The sequence below is a fragment of the Eublepharis macularius genome, chromosome 12, assembly GCF_028583425.1.
Source record: "Eublepharis macularius isolate TG4126 chromosome 12, MPM_Emac_v1.0, whole genome shotgun sequence".
NCBI classification, from domain to species: domain Eukaryota; kingdom Metazoa; phylum Chordata; class Lepidosauria; order Squamata; family Eublepharidae; genus Eublepharis; species Eublepharis macularius.
This window is the reverse complement of record NC_072801.1, coordinates 80,864,766-80,878,222: the sequence shown is the minus strand read 5'-3', so window position 1 is coordinate 80,878,222 and position 13,457 is coordinate 80,864,766. Positions and strand designations below refer to the sequence as shown.

The following is a 13,457-nucleotide window of genomic DNA, read 5'->3' as shown; positions in this document are numbered from 1 at the left end:
ATGAAGGCGCCGGCCTGCCCTCCCCGACCCCCGGCCTCGCCCCGCAGCTCCAAGGCGGCTACCAAGGGCCCCGCGACGCCGGCAACCGGCTCCTGCCGGCGCACCTTCGCCAAGCGTGACTCATCCCCTCCGCCCGCCCCTGCCCGCAGTGAAGGGGGGCGGGGAGACCGATCCCCTGCTGCTGGCCTCTCTGTGTGGCCCACCCCTGCGACGGCATCCACGCCCCTCGCCCCCTTCGACGAGAACAAATCGGTGGCAGCCGAGAACGGGTTGGAACTGCGGCTCATTGCCCAGCGTGAATCACCGCTTCCTTAAGCCCTGAGCCCAGAAAGTCGCCACGGCGAGAGGGGGAGGCTCGCGATCCAGGCCGGGAGGAAGAGCCCAGCCACCCACGCCCTCGACTGAGGCAGGAACAAAGAGGTCCTCTGAGCATCTATAGACTGCACGGAAGAACGGCAGAGCTCCGCGAGCTTGCAAAGAAACGGACACGACCTGTGGGCGGATCGGGAGCCGCGCCGCCCGGAGGCTGCCCGAGACCGAGTCGCATCCCGCCCCGCCGCCCCCCCCCGCCCCGCCCGGGCTCAGCCGCCCGCAGGAACTCTCCGAGGTGCTGAACGGCCGGAGCGGGGAAGGGCGCTCGGGGAGGCGAAGAGGCAGGGGAAGGGCCTCCTCCCCGCAGCGAAGCCAAGGGAAGGGGCTAAGAAGAGCGCAGAGAGAAACGTTTTCTCCGCCAGCCCCTGGAAACGAAAGAGGAACTCGAAGGAGCGAACGCCTTTGCTTTTTTTCCCAAGCACAGTGCAAAAAAAACCAAAAACAAAACCCCAAACGCAAGCCCCACCTCATCGTTCAGCGGGGGGGGGGGCTCAATCCAGGCCCCCAAAGTTATGCAGATTCTAGATTTCTAGCCTGCTTTTCAGTCACAATTGTCACTTAAAAAAGCTCATTTTTTTCCTAAACAGCAATAAAATCCAATATAAATGTTCTTACCCTGGATGGCCCAGGCGACTCCTAGCTCCTCGGAAGCTAAGCAGGGTCTGTCCTGGTTAGGACCTGGAAGGGAAAACCCCAAGGAAATCCAGGGTTCTTACTCAGAGGTGGAGAGAAAGCAACCCCCCTCTGTTGGGCTCTTCCTTTGAGAAGGGGTGGGGGTGACCATAACTCGCCTGTGACTTGACAGCACTTTCCACGGCCCCAAATGGCCCTCAGGAGGTGACACACAACTGAAGCTGTAGCCAGGCGTGGTGGGGACGGGCCTCGCTGCTTCCCGCCCTGCCACCCCACCTCTGCATAGATTTCTTTCTGGAGGGCACTTTAGTCCGCAAGAGTTCGTGCTAGATCTTTTTAAAGCAACCTGTTCGCATTTAAGGTGCCACAAAACTATTTACTGCTTACTCATAGGAAATGTAAGAGACGTGTGTGATCCTTTTTGGGACAGAAAATGACATAGTTGAAGCACAGGGGGAAGAAGATTGCCGGGCTCTAGCAGGAGAGGGGTGTGTGTAAAGGGCCGTCAAGCCGCGGCCAATTCACCCTGACCCTCTATGGCTTCGAGGCAGCAGGGCGTTGCAGGTGTCAGAACCTGTTTAACCTGAGTAATGCCCTGTTTAATCCTGTAGTGTTTAGTCTTCTTTCCCTTTAGGCACCACCACCTGCAAAGGGCCGATTCCATGGGAAAGGAAACTCTTATCTGTCGTCCCGACCTTGGCCAGCTCTGAGAAGTTTGCTGTGTGAACTGGGGGGGGGGGAGGCTGGGCTCAGGGAGTGTGAGATGTAACAACTTTCCTTCTATGATTCATTCCTAACAACGCTTTGCTCGGCCAGGACCTCTAATCCTGGAATACGTACATCTGGGCTTGAATGCTGTCTTTCACAATAAACCTTTTGAAAACAAAAGACCTTGTCTTCTTGCAGAAGGGAGTGAGACAGACTATCAGGTCTGGAATGCCATAGTCTGCCAGCAGGGACCCTGAATTCTTGCGAAGGGGAGGAGAGAAGCTGGAGCGCCCGGCTGTCGCCTTTGTTGTAGGGTCTGGCTTTTCATAGCAACCCCCTCCAGCCGTGGGAGTAATAGAAGACCCCTGGGAACCACCGATGTTTCCTTAACCCCGCTGTTCTCTTTCCGCGTTGAAAGCCCCAGTTCCCTCCCACACCCCAACAGAAGAGGCCGAGTGTTAGCGCGATGGGCCGGGCGTCCGACCAGAGCAACAACTCAGGGAGAGAAATTGCACACCGCTCCCTCGTGGCCAGGCGGCTTCCCCCTCTCATCTCTTTCCCCACAGCCCCCACGGCCGCCCTCCGTGCTGGCTCCTCAGTTTCTCCGACCTCCCCTTTTCACACCGACCTGACTGAAAAGAAGTTGGGACAGCCACCGCCAGCCCCGTCACAAGGCTCTAAGCAACGTTTAATTGACCAGAAAAGATGTCTCATCCTCCCCCCGCCCCCAGCCGCTTGGCTGTGCCGCTGCCGCTGCCGCCTGTGAGTCAGAGACTCCCACCCCAGGGAGACAGAGCCCCGGGCCAGTTGCCTAGCCGTACGCTCTGCGACACAAGCAGGAAGGTGTCGAGTGCCCCGCACCATCCCCACCCCACCCCACATCTGAGGCCAGCCAGAACAGGTAACAAAGTGCAAGCTTCTGGCCTGAGAAGGGGAGCGTGTCGAGGTCAGACTGCCTCCCGCCCGGAGACAGGGGCTTATCCTCTGACTGCAGAACACCCCACTTCTGCCCCCTCTCCCAGACCACCCCTGTCTCCTCCTCCCGGGTGAGTCATCAGAGACCAGAGGGGATTGCCCAGGCCAGCCAAGGCCGTTTCTCCCTCCCAGGCAGGGCTGCCGGCAAAGAACAAAGGCTGGGGAGAGCTGCAAAGGGCGACCAGGGTCTTTCCTCGAGCCCCAGCTCTTCACGTCCACAGCCATCCCCGGCAGCCTCAAAATGTCCCACTTCGCCCGAAGGACCACGCCGGCTTCACCGAGCGGTCAGAAGAGTGGGCAAGCCCAGCTCTGGAGGCAGCCGCCGGTGCCCAGCCCAGGAGGAAAAGCTTTCCTTTTCGGCCTGTCCACAGCAACCAAGCGAATTTCTAAGCAGTGTGACAAGACCCCCCGGGTATTGCCAGGGGACGCTTTGGCCTAGCATCGAGCACCTCTCCACTTAAACCCTGAGCAACAATTGCAAACGATCCGGGGCCAGGAGCGTGCCCACGCGGATTCTCCTGCGCCCTGCCCTGGCTTTAGATCCGGCTCCCATGGTGTCCTTTTAGACAAGCTTAGGGGCTTAGCATTAGGAAGCCGCGTGCTTTGGTGGCTCCCCTCTTGCCTGACTGGATGTGCCCCCCCCCAAGGTTGGTGCTGGGGGTCTGCTGCTCAACGCTGTGGCATTTAGGCCACGGCGTCTCCCCAGGATTCCCTCGCGGGCGCCATTCTATTCAAGGTCTAGAGGAAACCTCTGGGGGAGATCAGCCCAGGGTTTGGCATGAGAAGCCCCCCTAGCTGCAGAGGGCACCCATCCCTGCTTCTCCTGAGCAGCTGAGCGGGGCCGGAGAGGCAGGACTTGCTGGGCAGGCTGGAGAGCGCCAGAGGACATGTTCTTCCGTGGCAGTCTTCAGATGGCAATAGGAACGGAGGAGGATGCAAATAAACTGAAGCTCTATCCAGACAAGACTGGTGTGCTCTCGGTCAATGGAGAAGCGGCTCCAGGACTGAGGGGCCAGAGGAGGCGGCTGCGCTCCCGCACAGGAGCGGGCTCAAGAGCTTGGGGCGCTGCTGCTGGGTCCTGGCCTGCGGCTCAAGTCTCCCCTGCAACGCGCAGCACATTTTGCCACTCTCGGGTGATACGCCATTTACTTATTTACTCGTTTTGCTTGCTTGTTTGCTCATGATATTCTATGCTGCCTCTTCAGAGTCCTGCAGGCGGCTTATAATTCAAATAATATAACATACAAAAACAAACCATTGGACATAAACTGTGTAAAAACTATCCATAACACAGAAGTAGAACATTATAAAAGCTGGTCAGATAAAACCTGTAAATCAAAGCCTGGGTTTAAAGATATGTTTTAGCCAGGTCCTAAAAAAGAAAAGTAGGTGTCAGTCAAGCCTCAAGGGGGAGGGTGTTCCAGAAACAAGGTGCCACCACAGAAAGGGTCCTGTCTCTAGTTGCCGCCCACCTCACCTTCGAAGGTGGCGGTGCAGAACCGGCTGCAGAGGCAAGTTTCGCTGGCGAAGTGGATCCTTTGGGAGGAGAAGGCTCTTCTCTGGTTCGTCCTCAGAAAGCACCGTTTGGCTAGAGTGACTCACGCTCCAGGCACATCCAAGCTAGGTCACTGTAATGCATTTTATATGGGGTTGCCTTTGAGCACTGCCTGATCAACAGTTGGCCCGGCTGCTGTGGAAGGTGGACGGAGGGACCTTTCCCGCCTCTGCAGAAGGGTTTGTGCCGGCTGCCCCTCTAGTTCCAGGCACAATTCCAAGTGTTGTTTCTTACCTGAGGGGCCCTCAACGGCTTGGGGCTGCAGTACCTGAAAGGCCGCTGCCGCTCCTATTGTGCAGCCCACCAATGAAAGCCTCCTCCAAGCCCCGCTCTCCGTGCCCTTGCCTGTAGAGGCGAGGCAGACGGTGGCTGGGGAGAGCGCTTTGCCGGTGGTGGCGCCTTCCTCTGGAGTGCTCCCCCACGTGAGACGACCCTAAGTAGGAGCCAACCAGCTTTTCTGGTGATGAAAAAGAGAAGAAAGGATTCTTCTGACCACCCACGCAGGCTGTATGTATCATGGAATGAGCACGGGAAAGGCCGTGTCTGCTAAGGGCTGCAGTGGGAATGGCTGGTCAGAAATACTGGCTGCCCTCGGCTTTTCATTGAGCGTTTCCGCCTTTTAAACCGGTTTTTAATTCTCTTTGTAGCCTGAGGAATCTCTTGTGAAGGCATGAATAAAAACTACTGAATGTTGTTTTTATGCTGCAGTTTTATGATTCCATTGTGGGGGGGGGGACTTCAAGCAGAGAGACAGAAATAGCCACATCTGGGATCTCAGGACACAGCGCTCCCAGGCCTTGGAACGTGTTGTGAGTCCCAGCTTTTCTCATTTCAGAAATTAAGCCCCGGAGGTCAGGAGTTAACGTACCTCACAAGGTTGTTGTAAGAATGATGGAGGAGGGGAGAAGTATGTAGGAACGCACCCGGGGTCTCCGTCAGGGAGAAAAGTGAGGGATAAGCATCTGAATGAATAAGTAAACTGGGAGCCCTGCTTGTGGCCGCCCATGGGGATCGGGCAAGGAGCGCCTCTCCTAACAGCCTTTCCGTGTGGCTCCGGAAATAAAAATGCTGCAAACCAAACCCTGCCCACGGCGCCTGGCCTTGTTATCGCGGTGGAAGTTTTTGGAACTAGAAATAATCTTCACGTGGGGTTGTTTTTCGCCAGGGGTGCAAAATCACAGCTGACTTGTTTAGGGGGAATGTGTCTGCCTCTGGCAGGGATTGAAATTCACCCCATACAGGCGTGTGCACGCGCACGCGCACGCGCACGCGCAGACTTGTGTGTCATTTCCCACCCCCACCCCAAACACTACTGGTGTTCATAGATAGAACAGGGCACAGAACTCAAAGCCTCTGGGACTTTTACAGAGTGTGTGGGGGAGGAAAGGGAGCCGGAGGAGACACAGGCTGTGACGAGGTGGCCCATAGGGAGGGTCTAGGGGGAAAGGGGGCCTTTGCTGGAGCATGAAGAGTACTTGCAGACAAAGGTATGGGCGTGTGGGGGGGGAGGTGTTGCGTGGAGAAAAGTGGGAAGAAAGGGAAGAGAGATGAGAGCGTCGATTGCTGGGGAACCAGACGTAGGGGGCGAATGGCCAGCTGGCAGGGAGTAGCTCGCTTGGGTGGCTGGGAGGGGGTTGGGACCCAGGACCCCCCACCTATTCATGACAGGAGTCAAGGCCAGTGAAAGGCACCATCCTGGGAGGGGCCTGGGGTGATGCGGCGGCCCGGAGAGAGTCTTCCTTCCATCTGCAGGCCACGGAGGACCCCAGAAGAGTAGCGCGGATGACCCCGTCCCGAGACTGCAGGAGGCCGCTGCCGAGCTGGGGCCACAGCAGAGGAGAAGTGCGCAGAATCAGGCCGCCTGCCTCGACCACCCGCCCGTCTCCTGGCTGGCTCGCAGTAGCCCCTCGGGGCACACACCCCTCATGGGGCGCCAGACCCCCGCGCAAAGAGGACGCGGCTTCCCGGCCCGTCTTTTAAAACCAGACAAAGTTGGGCTGCAGGTTGAAGCGAGGAGGGGCAAGAGTCCTTCCAGGGCTCTGCCGGCGGGCACGCGCGGCGATGCCTCCGGCAGGACCGGCCCCAGCCTCAAAGCGCCCCTCGCCAGCGCGGAAGGCCGGTGCGGCCGAGGCTAGGACCGGCTACGCACTTGATTTGCTTCGTCGCTTTCATTTACACGCGACCGTTTTCCTCAATGCGGACCAACGCGGCTTCTCTCGTTCCCCTCTCCTCCATTTTATCCCCCAGGCCACCCAGCAATCTTCCGAGACAGAGCGAGGATTCGAACCAGAGTCTGCCAGGACGTGGGCCGAACCTCTGACCCCTGCATCACCGAGAGAAGGATCCGCAGCGGCTCCTTCCCGCGCAGCTGCTGCCTGTGTGCCGCTCTCAGAAAGTTGTCGGGTTGAAAGCCGGCCGCCGCCCACCTCTCCCTCACTGGACACCTTAGCCCAGGACCTGCTGGCCTGCTTACCTTTCTGCACATATTGAAAGGGAGGGGCGCATTTTCTCACTTTCCTCTCTGTTTTTTTTTTGGGGGGGGGGAGGGCACAAGATGTTCCCTATGGGGGCCAGAGGAGCAGGAGACCTGAGGAGGAAGCCGAGCAAAGTCCCCGGGCAAAAGTGGTTGCGAGCGCCCCCCCCCCGGCTGCGGCCCCCTCCACCGGCCCCACCGGCCCTGGCCACGCTTCCCTGCAGCCCCTGCCGAGACGGCCCGCCGCCCCTTTCTCGCGCCTTCCCCGGCCCCTCTGCGCTTTGGTCACGCGAGTTCGAGAGGCCGCTTTACACCAAGTGGGGATCCGTCCCGTTTGATTCATTCACACAATCCGAAGCTCCTGCTGCAAGAGTGAGTCACCGGCCAGGCATCAATCTCCACACTGACAGCCCGGAAATCCGGCCTCACCCCCGGGAGGGCGCCTGCTCATTTACCCAGGGAAAGGACGGGAAAGGGCCGCGCGGGGTGGGCTGTCAGGGGCCATTGAACGGGCCGCGGGCCCGGGTTCTGCACGCCCCAGCACGGCTCCTGATCGACTCCTGCACAGCTCAGGCTCCTAGTCCGCATTCCCAGCCAGCCCTCTCCGGTCTCTCGGCCGCCTCCTGGCTCCTGTAGACCTGCGTCTGTGGGGCGCGTCCTCTGCGGATCCCACCTGTCAGCTCCCCCCGCCCCCTAGGTTCCTGCTGCTTCCTTTGCCAGGGGCCATATGAGACCCTGACCCCCACCCTTCTCAGGCACCCAGGCGCCCCCGCATGAGCAGAGGGCCTCCCGCCCACCAGCTTCACCGGGCAGCACCGGGAAGAGGCAACCGGGAGCGATGGAAGGAGCCGTTGCACGGCGGAAAGCCTTGCAGTCCGTGAAGGGGAGCCTTCATTCGCCCTCCCGGGACAGCGGAACCAGCCACCAGACAGCCTGCAAAAGAGACGGCCAGAGGGCCGACGGGGCCCCCCTTTCCAGCCGGAAGCGGCGCCAGGAGGAGAGTTCTGGGCCCGCTGGAGTGGGCGTGGCACTGCCCGCCTGTTGACTACGGGGCCAGCGGCCCGGGAAAGGAGAGCAGGACCCCGGCTGCCCGATAACTCGGACCCGGCGAGGCTGCAAGGCGCAGGCGCTGTGGTCCAAGGGGCGACGCGCCCCGCCGTGCCAGCGAATCCAGTCGGCGGAGAGGCAAGGCGCAGATGGCCCCGGGATTAGGAGCTGAGCCGCTGCCCCCTGGCCCCGACGCCCAGTGTGTGATTCCCCCGCGGCGTCATTCCGACCTTTGCTGGTCTTGGGGAGCCTCAGGAAGGCGGCCGCCCCCTAAGAAAGCCTCCAGGAAGGGCGGGGGGAGCACCAGCCTTTCCAGGCGTAGGAAAACCATTCGCCCGGGGACGCGTCGCCTTCGGGGTTTGAATGGCGAGCGTGGCCGTGCCGAGGGGGTTCGAGCCCTTGCCAGCGTGGGTTTCGGCTCTGACTGGGCCAGAGCACGCCCAGGCCGGCCGGCCGGCCTTTCAACGTGGCCCGAATCCGCTGGACCCACAGTGGGTGGCTGAGGCGAGAGGTTTGCAAGATGGCGCCACGTCATGAGGGACCCAGTTGCTGAAGGAAGGAGAGGAATTGGGGGTGGGGGTGGCAAGGACTTTCTCTTCCCGCACACGACTGGGGGCCTTTCCGGGAAGTGAAGGCAGGGGCCATCGGAAGCTTTGCAGCGGAAGGGACTGTGGGCCATAATGAGTACCCTCACAGACTGGGAGAGTGGATGCGGGGGGGGGCTTACATACCTAGCTTCGGCACCCCCTGCCTCCAGACATATTCTCCACACCTGTGGAATGACCCCCTCCCTATTGTGCGCGCGCGTGTGCTTAATAAATGCAGAAGGAGTAGGAATCATCCCGACCAGCTGGAGGGGGGAGTGGAGGAAAAAGCGCAAAGGACTGCAGAGCCCGGGTGACTCATCGCCCCTTCCCCACTCCCCCTCCCATCCGGAAAGTGTCCTAGAAATGCCCCACTGGCAGCCAGTCCGAAAGGGGGGTTCTGGGGGACGAAGTCGAGGAAGAACCCCGTCGAGGGGTGAAAGCGGGCAGTGAATGCAGAGAGGGGGGCAGAGGGATTGGCGGAGACGCCGGCATAAGCGGGAAAGCAGGCGCAGAGATGATCTTGCAGGCAGGCGGGGATGACGGGTGCGCAGCGAGTGGCTCGGTAGTGAAACGCAAAGGTAGATGGACCAAGGTGGTGTAGGCGCCGTGAAGCAAATTCATACCCCCTCCACTTTTGTCTCCAGAAGGAAACACACCAGGGGGCCGCGGGAAAGGGTGGTGGCACACCAGAGAGACAGCATGCCAAGCCTTCGCTGTTTGCTCACGAGCAAGGCTCGCAAAGTCTCTCCTCCGCACCCACAGCCGCACCTGGCTCACGCTTCAAATGGAGCGGCCGCTGCCCACACCGGCGGGGAAGGGGTCTGAGATGCAAACAGGCTAGGGGAGAGGGCTTCTCGTGACAGAATCTCCTCAGATCAAGGCCAGGGAACAAAGCCTACCGTCCCCTTTGCCCCATTGGGCAGAGACAGGGGGCAGCCCCATCATCTCCCCTGGAGTAAAAAGTTCCTCGCTCGCCTAGCTACCCGGTTCCAAACGCACTACTCCCGTTCATTCATGAATCTCCTCTTCTTCATTCACCTACCCTATCCCGTCCCGTCCCGTCCCTCCATTCATTCATTGCAGCTGATCCAAAGGCTTTTTCGGCTTTGCGCAAGCGCGGGGCTCCCCTCCAATCGAGTTCGCATTTTATGAATGAATGTTGACGTCAATGGAGCCCCCCCACGTGGGCCCCGCTGGAAGTACAAAAGCGGCCGCCCAACCCAGCCCTGTCCAAGGTGCTGAACGCCAGCGGAGCTGCGCGCGATCGGAGCGGGACTGGGCGCAGGCAGGCAGGCAGGCAGAGACAAAGGGGTGGGCTGGACCGGACCGGACCCAAAGCCCCTGACCACCGCGACTGCGACAGAGCGGGTAACGTCCCCCCAGCCCCACAGTTGCCCCCATGCACTGCTGGCTATAGAGGGGGTAGGGAGGTTTCCCCAGGGATGGCGAAGCACCCTTGCCGGGCTGCCACTCTTCGAACCGGGTCTTCATTGCGGCGGGTGATATGAAAGAGCGGATTGGCCAGGGAGTTCCTTCGGCAGGGCGGCCAAGAAGCGCTGCCGCCGGGATACTAGATTCAGGGCGGTCCCTTGGAGCGGTTCCCGGAGAAGAACGCACGTCTTCCCCATCGCCAGAGGCTCGGGGAGGGAGGGGGAGGGGAGATTGATGTAAGACTCACAGAATCGTTCCGGGGGCGGGGGGTGGGGGCGGAATCGCCAAGGGAGAAAAACGGTCGCAGGGAACCTTCCGGGAGTATTTGGTCTTTACAGCCACATCCAGGATAGCGGTTGTCTTTATCGAACAGATACCACTGAGCAATGACTTACAGAGGGGTAAAATGCGTGTATTTCTTAATGGGAGTCAGCTATGATTAAAATGGTTTTAAAAAAAATAAAACATTGTACTTGATATAATTGGGGGATAGGATATCTTTAATGTGGGGTGGGGCTCAGTTTTTTGTAGAAGGGCTGATAACGAGTACCCTTCAGTGGCAGATATAGGTATAATTTAGGGAGGTGCTGTTATCCTTTAAGAGGGTTGAGGCGGAGGGAAGCAGCAAGCTGTAGGAGGGTCTTGGGGATGTGTCGGCTGATGCTGGCAAGCCTCTGCCTGCGCGGGTGGGCGGTGGGTGTGGGGACTGCAGAGAGAAGAGGGGGGGAGGTCTTCGCTCTTGCTCTGTAGCGGGAAGTGCCTCCGCCAAAGAGCCTTTTGTGCCGGTGAGTAACTGCTTGAGTAACGGGGAGGGAGGGGGCCTCTTCGGTGGAGAGGAGGAAGAGACTTCTTTGTTCCAAATATAACTGAGGGGTGGGGAGATCACACCCGCCCCTCGTGAAGTGGCTTCTTGATCCATCATGGGGGGGGGAGGGGTGTGCAGGAGAAATCCGTGTGTCTTCTGGGGCACTACACACAGGCAGATAAACCTCCCAACCGCTCGCCAACACTTCCTTCTGCCCCCCTCAGATTTAAAAGCCGTCTTGCTAATCATAGCACAGGTCGATCCTCAGTCTGGCTACGAATGTTTCTTTGTACTGGAAATGAATTCGGTTTAATACACAAATAGCGCCCACACAAAAACTCAGCTCTCCCCCCCCATCAAGAATGCAAAAATGCAGGACGACGTCAGCCCCGGTGGCAGGGGAGGGGGGTTGGCAAACAGAGGATAAGACGGGACGGATACCGTCAGTTCCTCTCCAATATCTTTATAACTGTAAATAGTACCCCTGTGATGAAAGGGAACCGGATGCTTAGGGGGTGGGGGTGGGAGGGCTTGAGCACAACCTAACCTCTCTGTCCTGTGGGCTATGGGAGAAGATGGCACTCATAAACCATTCCCAGCGGAAGATTGCTGCTCATCAAGCCCTGGGGGAGTGAAGTGGAGAGGCGGCTCCACAGCTGTGGCGCCCAGCCCCATCCCCAGCGGGTCAGTGTGCATAGAAAACAGGGGCAGAAGGAGCGCTATGCTTCTGGCTCTCTAGCAGAGGATCAGACAATCACACGCGCACGCAGAGGAACTGAGCACCACTGCGCTGGCCCCCGAGCTCTCCCCCTGCGCTCCAGCTCCCAAGGCGCTGCTTCCGGGTTCCCGGCTCCGCAGGCACGGCTTCAGGAGGCACTCCTCACTGCTGGCTCTCGGGCTGCCTGCAGCTCTGCCACCTCTGGGGCGGGGGCTGACCGGGAGGAGAGGGCAGGACGCGGCTTCCTCTCCGCTGGGACTCAGCTGCTGTGGGGGTCAGTTTTCAAAGCCAGGGCTCAGACTCAGAGTGCGTGATGGAACAAGGAGCGCAGGCTGCCGATAGCCGTGGTGCTTCCCCACCCAGTGGGCAAAGTTCTTTCCCCCCAGGGTTGCGGAGACTGGTGAAGGCAGCTCTTCCAAGAGGCCCTTAGGGAGGTGTGTGTGTGTGTGTGGGGGGGGTTGCACAGTTTCTGGGACAGCGGCCATCTCTGACAGCCCCCTTTTTATGTCTGCTCCACAGCAGCCTATCCTCGTGGCGCGATGAGATGCCCCTGGAGCCTCCGCGGAGCCGCCCTGCTGCTCCACCTGTGCCTCCAGCTGCAGTGGCCCCTCCGCGCTGCTGCCCGCCCAGGTGAGGCTTCTCCCAAGACACGAGACGTGCCGCCCAATGAGATCCAGGCTCGTTCCCTGCCAGAGGCGGAGCCAGACACAGCAGCGCCCCGGGCCGATCAAGACGACCTTTTCCAGGATGTCGACCCCAAGGCCTTGGCAGCTGTTCTCTTGCAAGCTCTTCACCTCGAGCCCGAGAAGCCCGAGGAAGGGCCCGGAGACCTTGAACCCAGCGCCGACGAGGAAAGAGTCCGAAGTGAGACCAAGAGCTCTGACCTGCAGCCAGAGAGGGCGCCGGGCTGGAAAGCCAGGAAGGAGGGGGGCCAGTCCCTAGGCGAGGAGATGGAGGCCTTGGGGCGGATGCTGCAGGGCCTGCAACGTTACAGCCCCGTGGCCAAGAGGGAGGAGCAGCCGCAGGAGCGCCGAGCGGCCGCCGCCGCCGCCGAGAGTGCGCCGCGCAACGACGTGCTCCAGGAGCTGGAGGAGTACGAGCGGCTGCGTGTCCACACCAAGCGCAAAGCTCCCCCCAGCGAGCCCTGGGAGGGAGCGCGGAAGCTGAGGCAGCAGCAGCACCTGGAGCACCAGCTCCTGCAGAGGCGCTACGAGGAGCTGGCCGAGAGCCGGAGGCAGGCGGAGGAAGCCCGCCGGGCGGCCGCGGAGGAGGAGCGCCTGGCCGACATGGCCTCGGACCTGCTGCTGCAGTACCTGCTGAAGGACGGGGAGGACGACGACCAGGAGGGGGACGAGGGGGACGACGAGGAGGGGGAGCGGCAGGCCTCTCGGGAGGGCAGCCGGAAAGGGAGCGCCCTGCTCTTCGAGGACGAGGAGAGCAACGTGGCCGAGGACAAGCGCTCCAACGAGGCGCCCGAGGAGGGCGGCCAAGAGGACGACGGCGACGGCGACATCGACCCCAACACCATCGACCGCCTCATCGAGCTCTCCAGCAAGCTCCACCTGCCCGCGGATGACGTCATAGACATCATTAATGACGTGGAGAAGAAGAAGGCGGCGGCGGCGGCTCCGGAGCCCCTCGGCAAGGGCAAGGCGCCGGCCACGCCCCCCCGGGACAAACCCAAGAAGAACCCCGCCTACCCCCAAGGCCCCAAGCCCCTCCAGAAGTCCTATTACCCCCTCGTCCGCCAGCCCTCCCCTCCCCTCCCGCCAGAGGAGCCCGACTCCTGGAACGAAGTTCTGCGAGGAGACCAGCCCCCCGCCGCCAAGTGGTTCCGGGCCAAGCCCAACAACGTCGTCTCCAACTACATCAATCCCAGGACTTTCCGGCCGCCAGCCTACCCCCGCCACCCGCACTTCCCCGGCCCCATGGTGCCACGGGGTGAATACTACGAGGAGAGCCAAGCCCCCGGCCAAGAGCTGGAGAACTACATTGAGGAAGTGCTGAGGAAGCGCCCGCAGGGGTTCTAGCCCCGCCCAGCCCTGTCGTCTCCCCTCCCCTCCCCTCCCCTCCCCAAGAAACTTGGCCATTCGCAGTGTTTCGACATTAATCCAAGTTTTGCATGAGTCAGGAGAACAATGTCCCCCCACCTA

The 13,457-nt window shown here is 60.5% G+C and overlaps 1 protein-coding gene across 1 annotated transcript; it reads left to right on the top strand.

The window, feature by feature from the left end:
• The first annotated feature begins 11,843 nt into the window (after positions 1-11,843).
• Positions 11,844-13,334, top strand: VGF (VGF nerve growth factor inducible). The gene has a single exon (XM_054994582.1). It carries the CDS (start codon positions 11,844-11,846, stop codon positions 13,332-13,334), a length of 1,491 nt encoding a protein of 496 aa, XP_054850557.1.
• The last annotated feature ends 123 nt before the right edge of the window (positions 13,335-13,457 follow it).

What these genes read in the sequence shown, in the direction of transcription:
- VGF (XM_054994582.1), top strand. Translation starts at nt 11,844, where the DNA reads ATGAGATGCCCCTGGAGCCTCCGCGGAGCCGCCCTGCTGCTCCACCTG.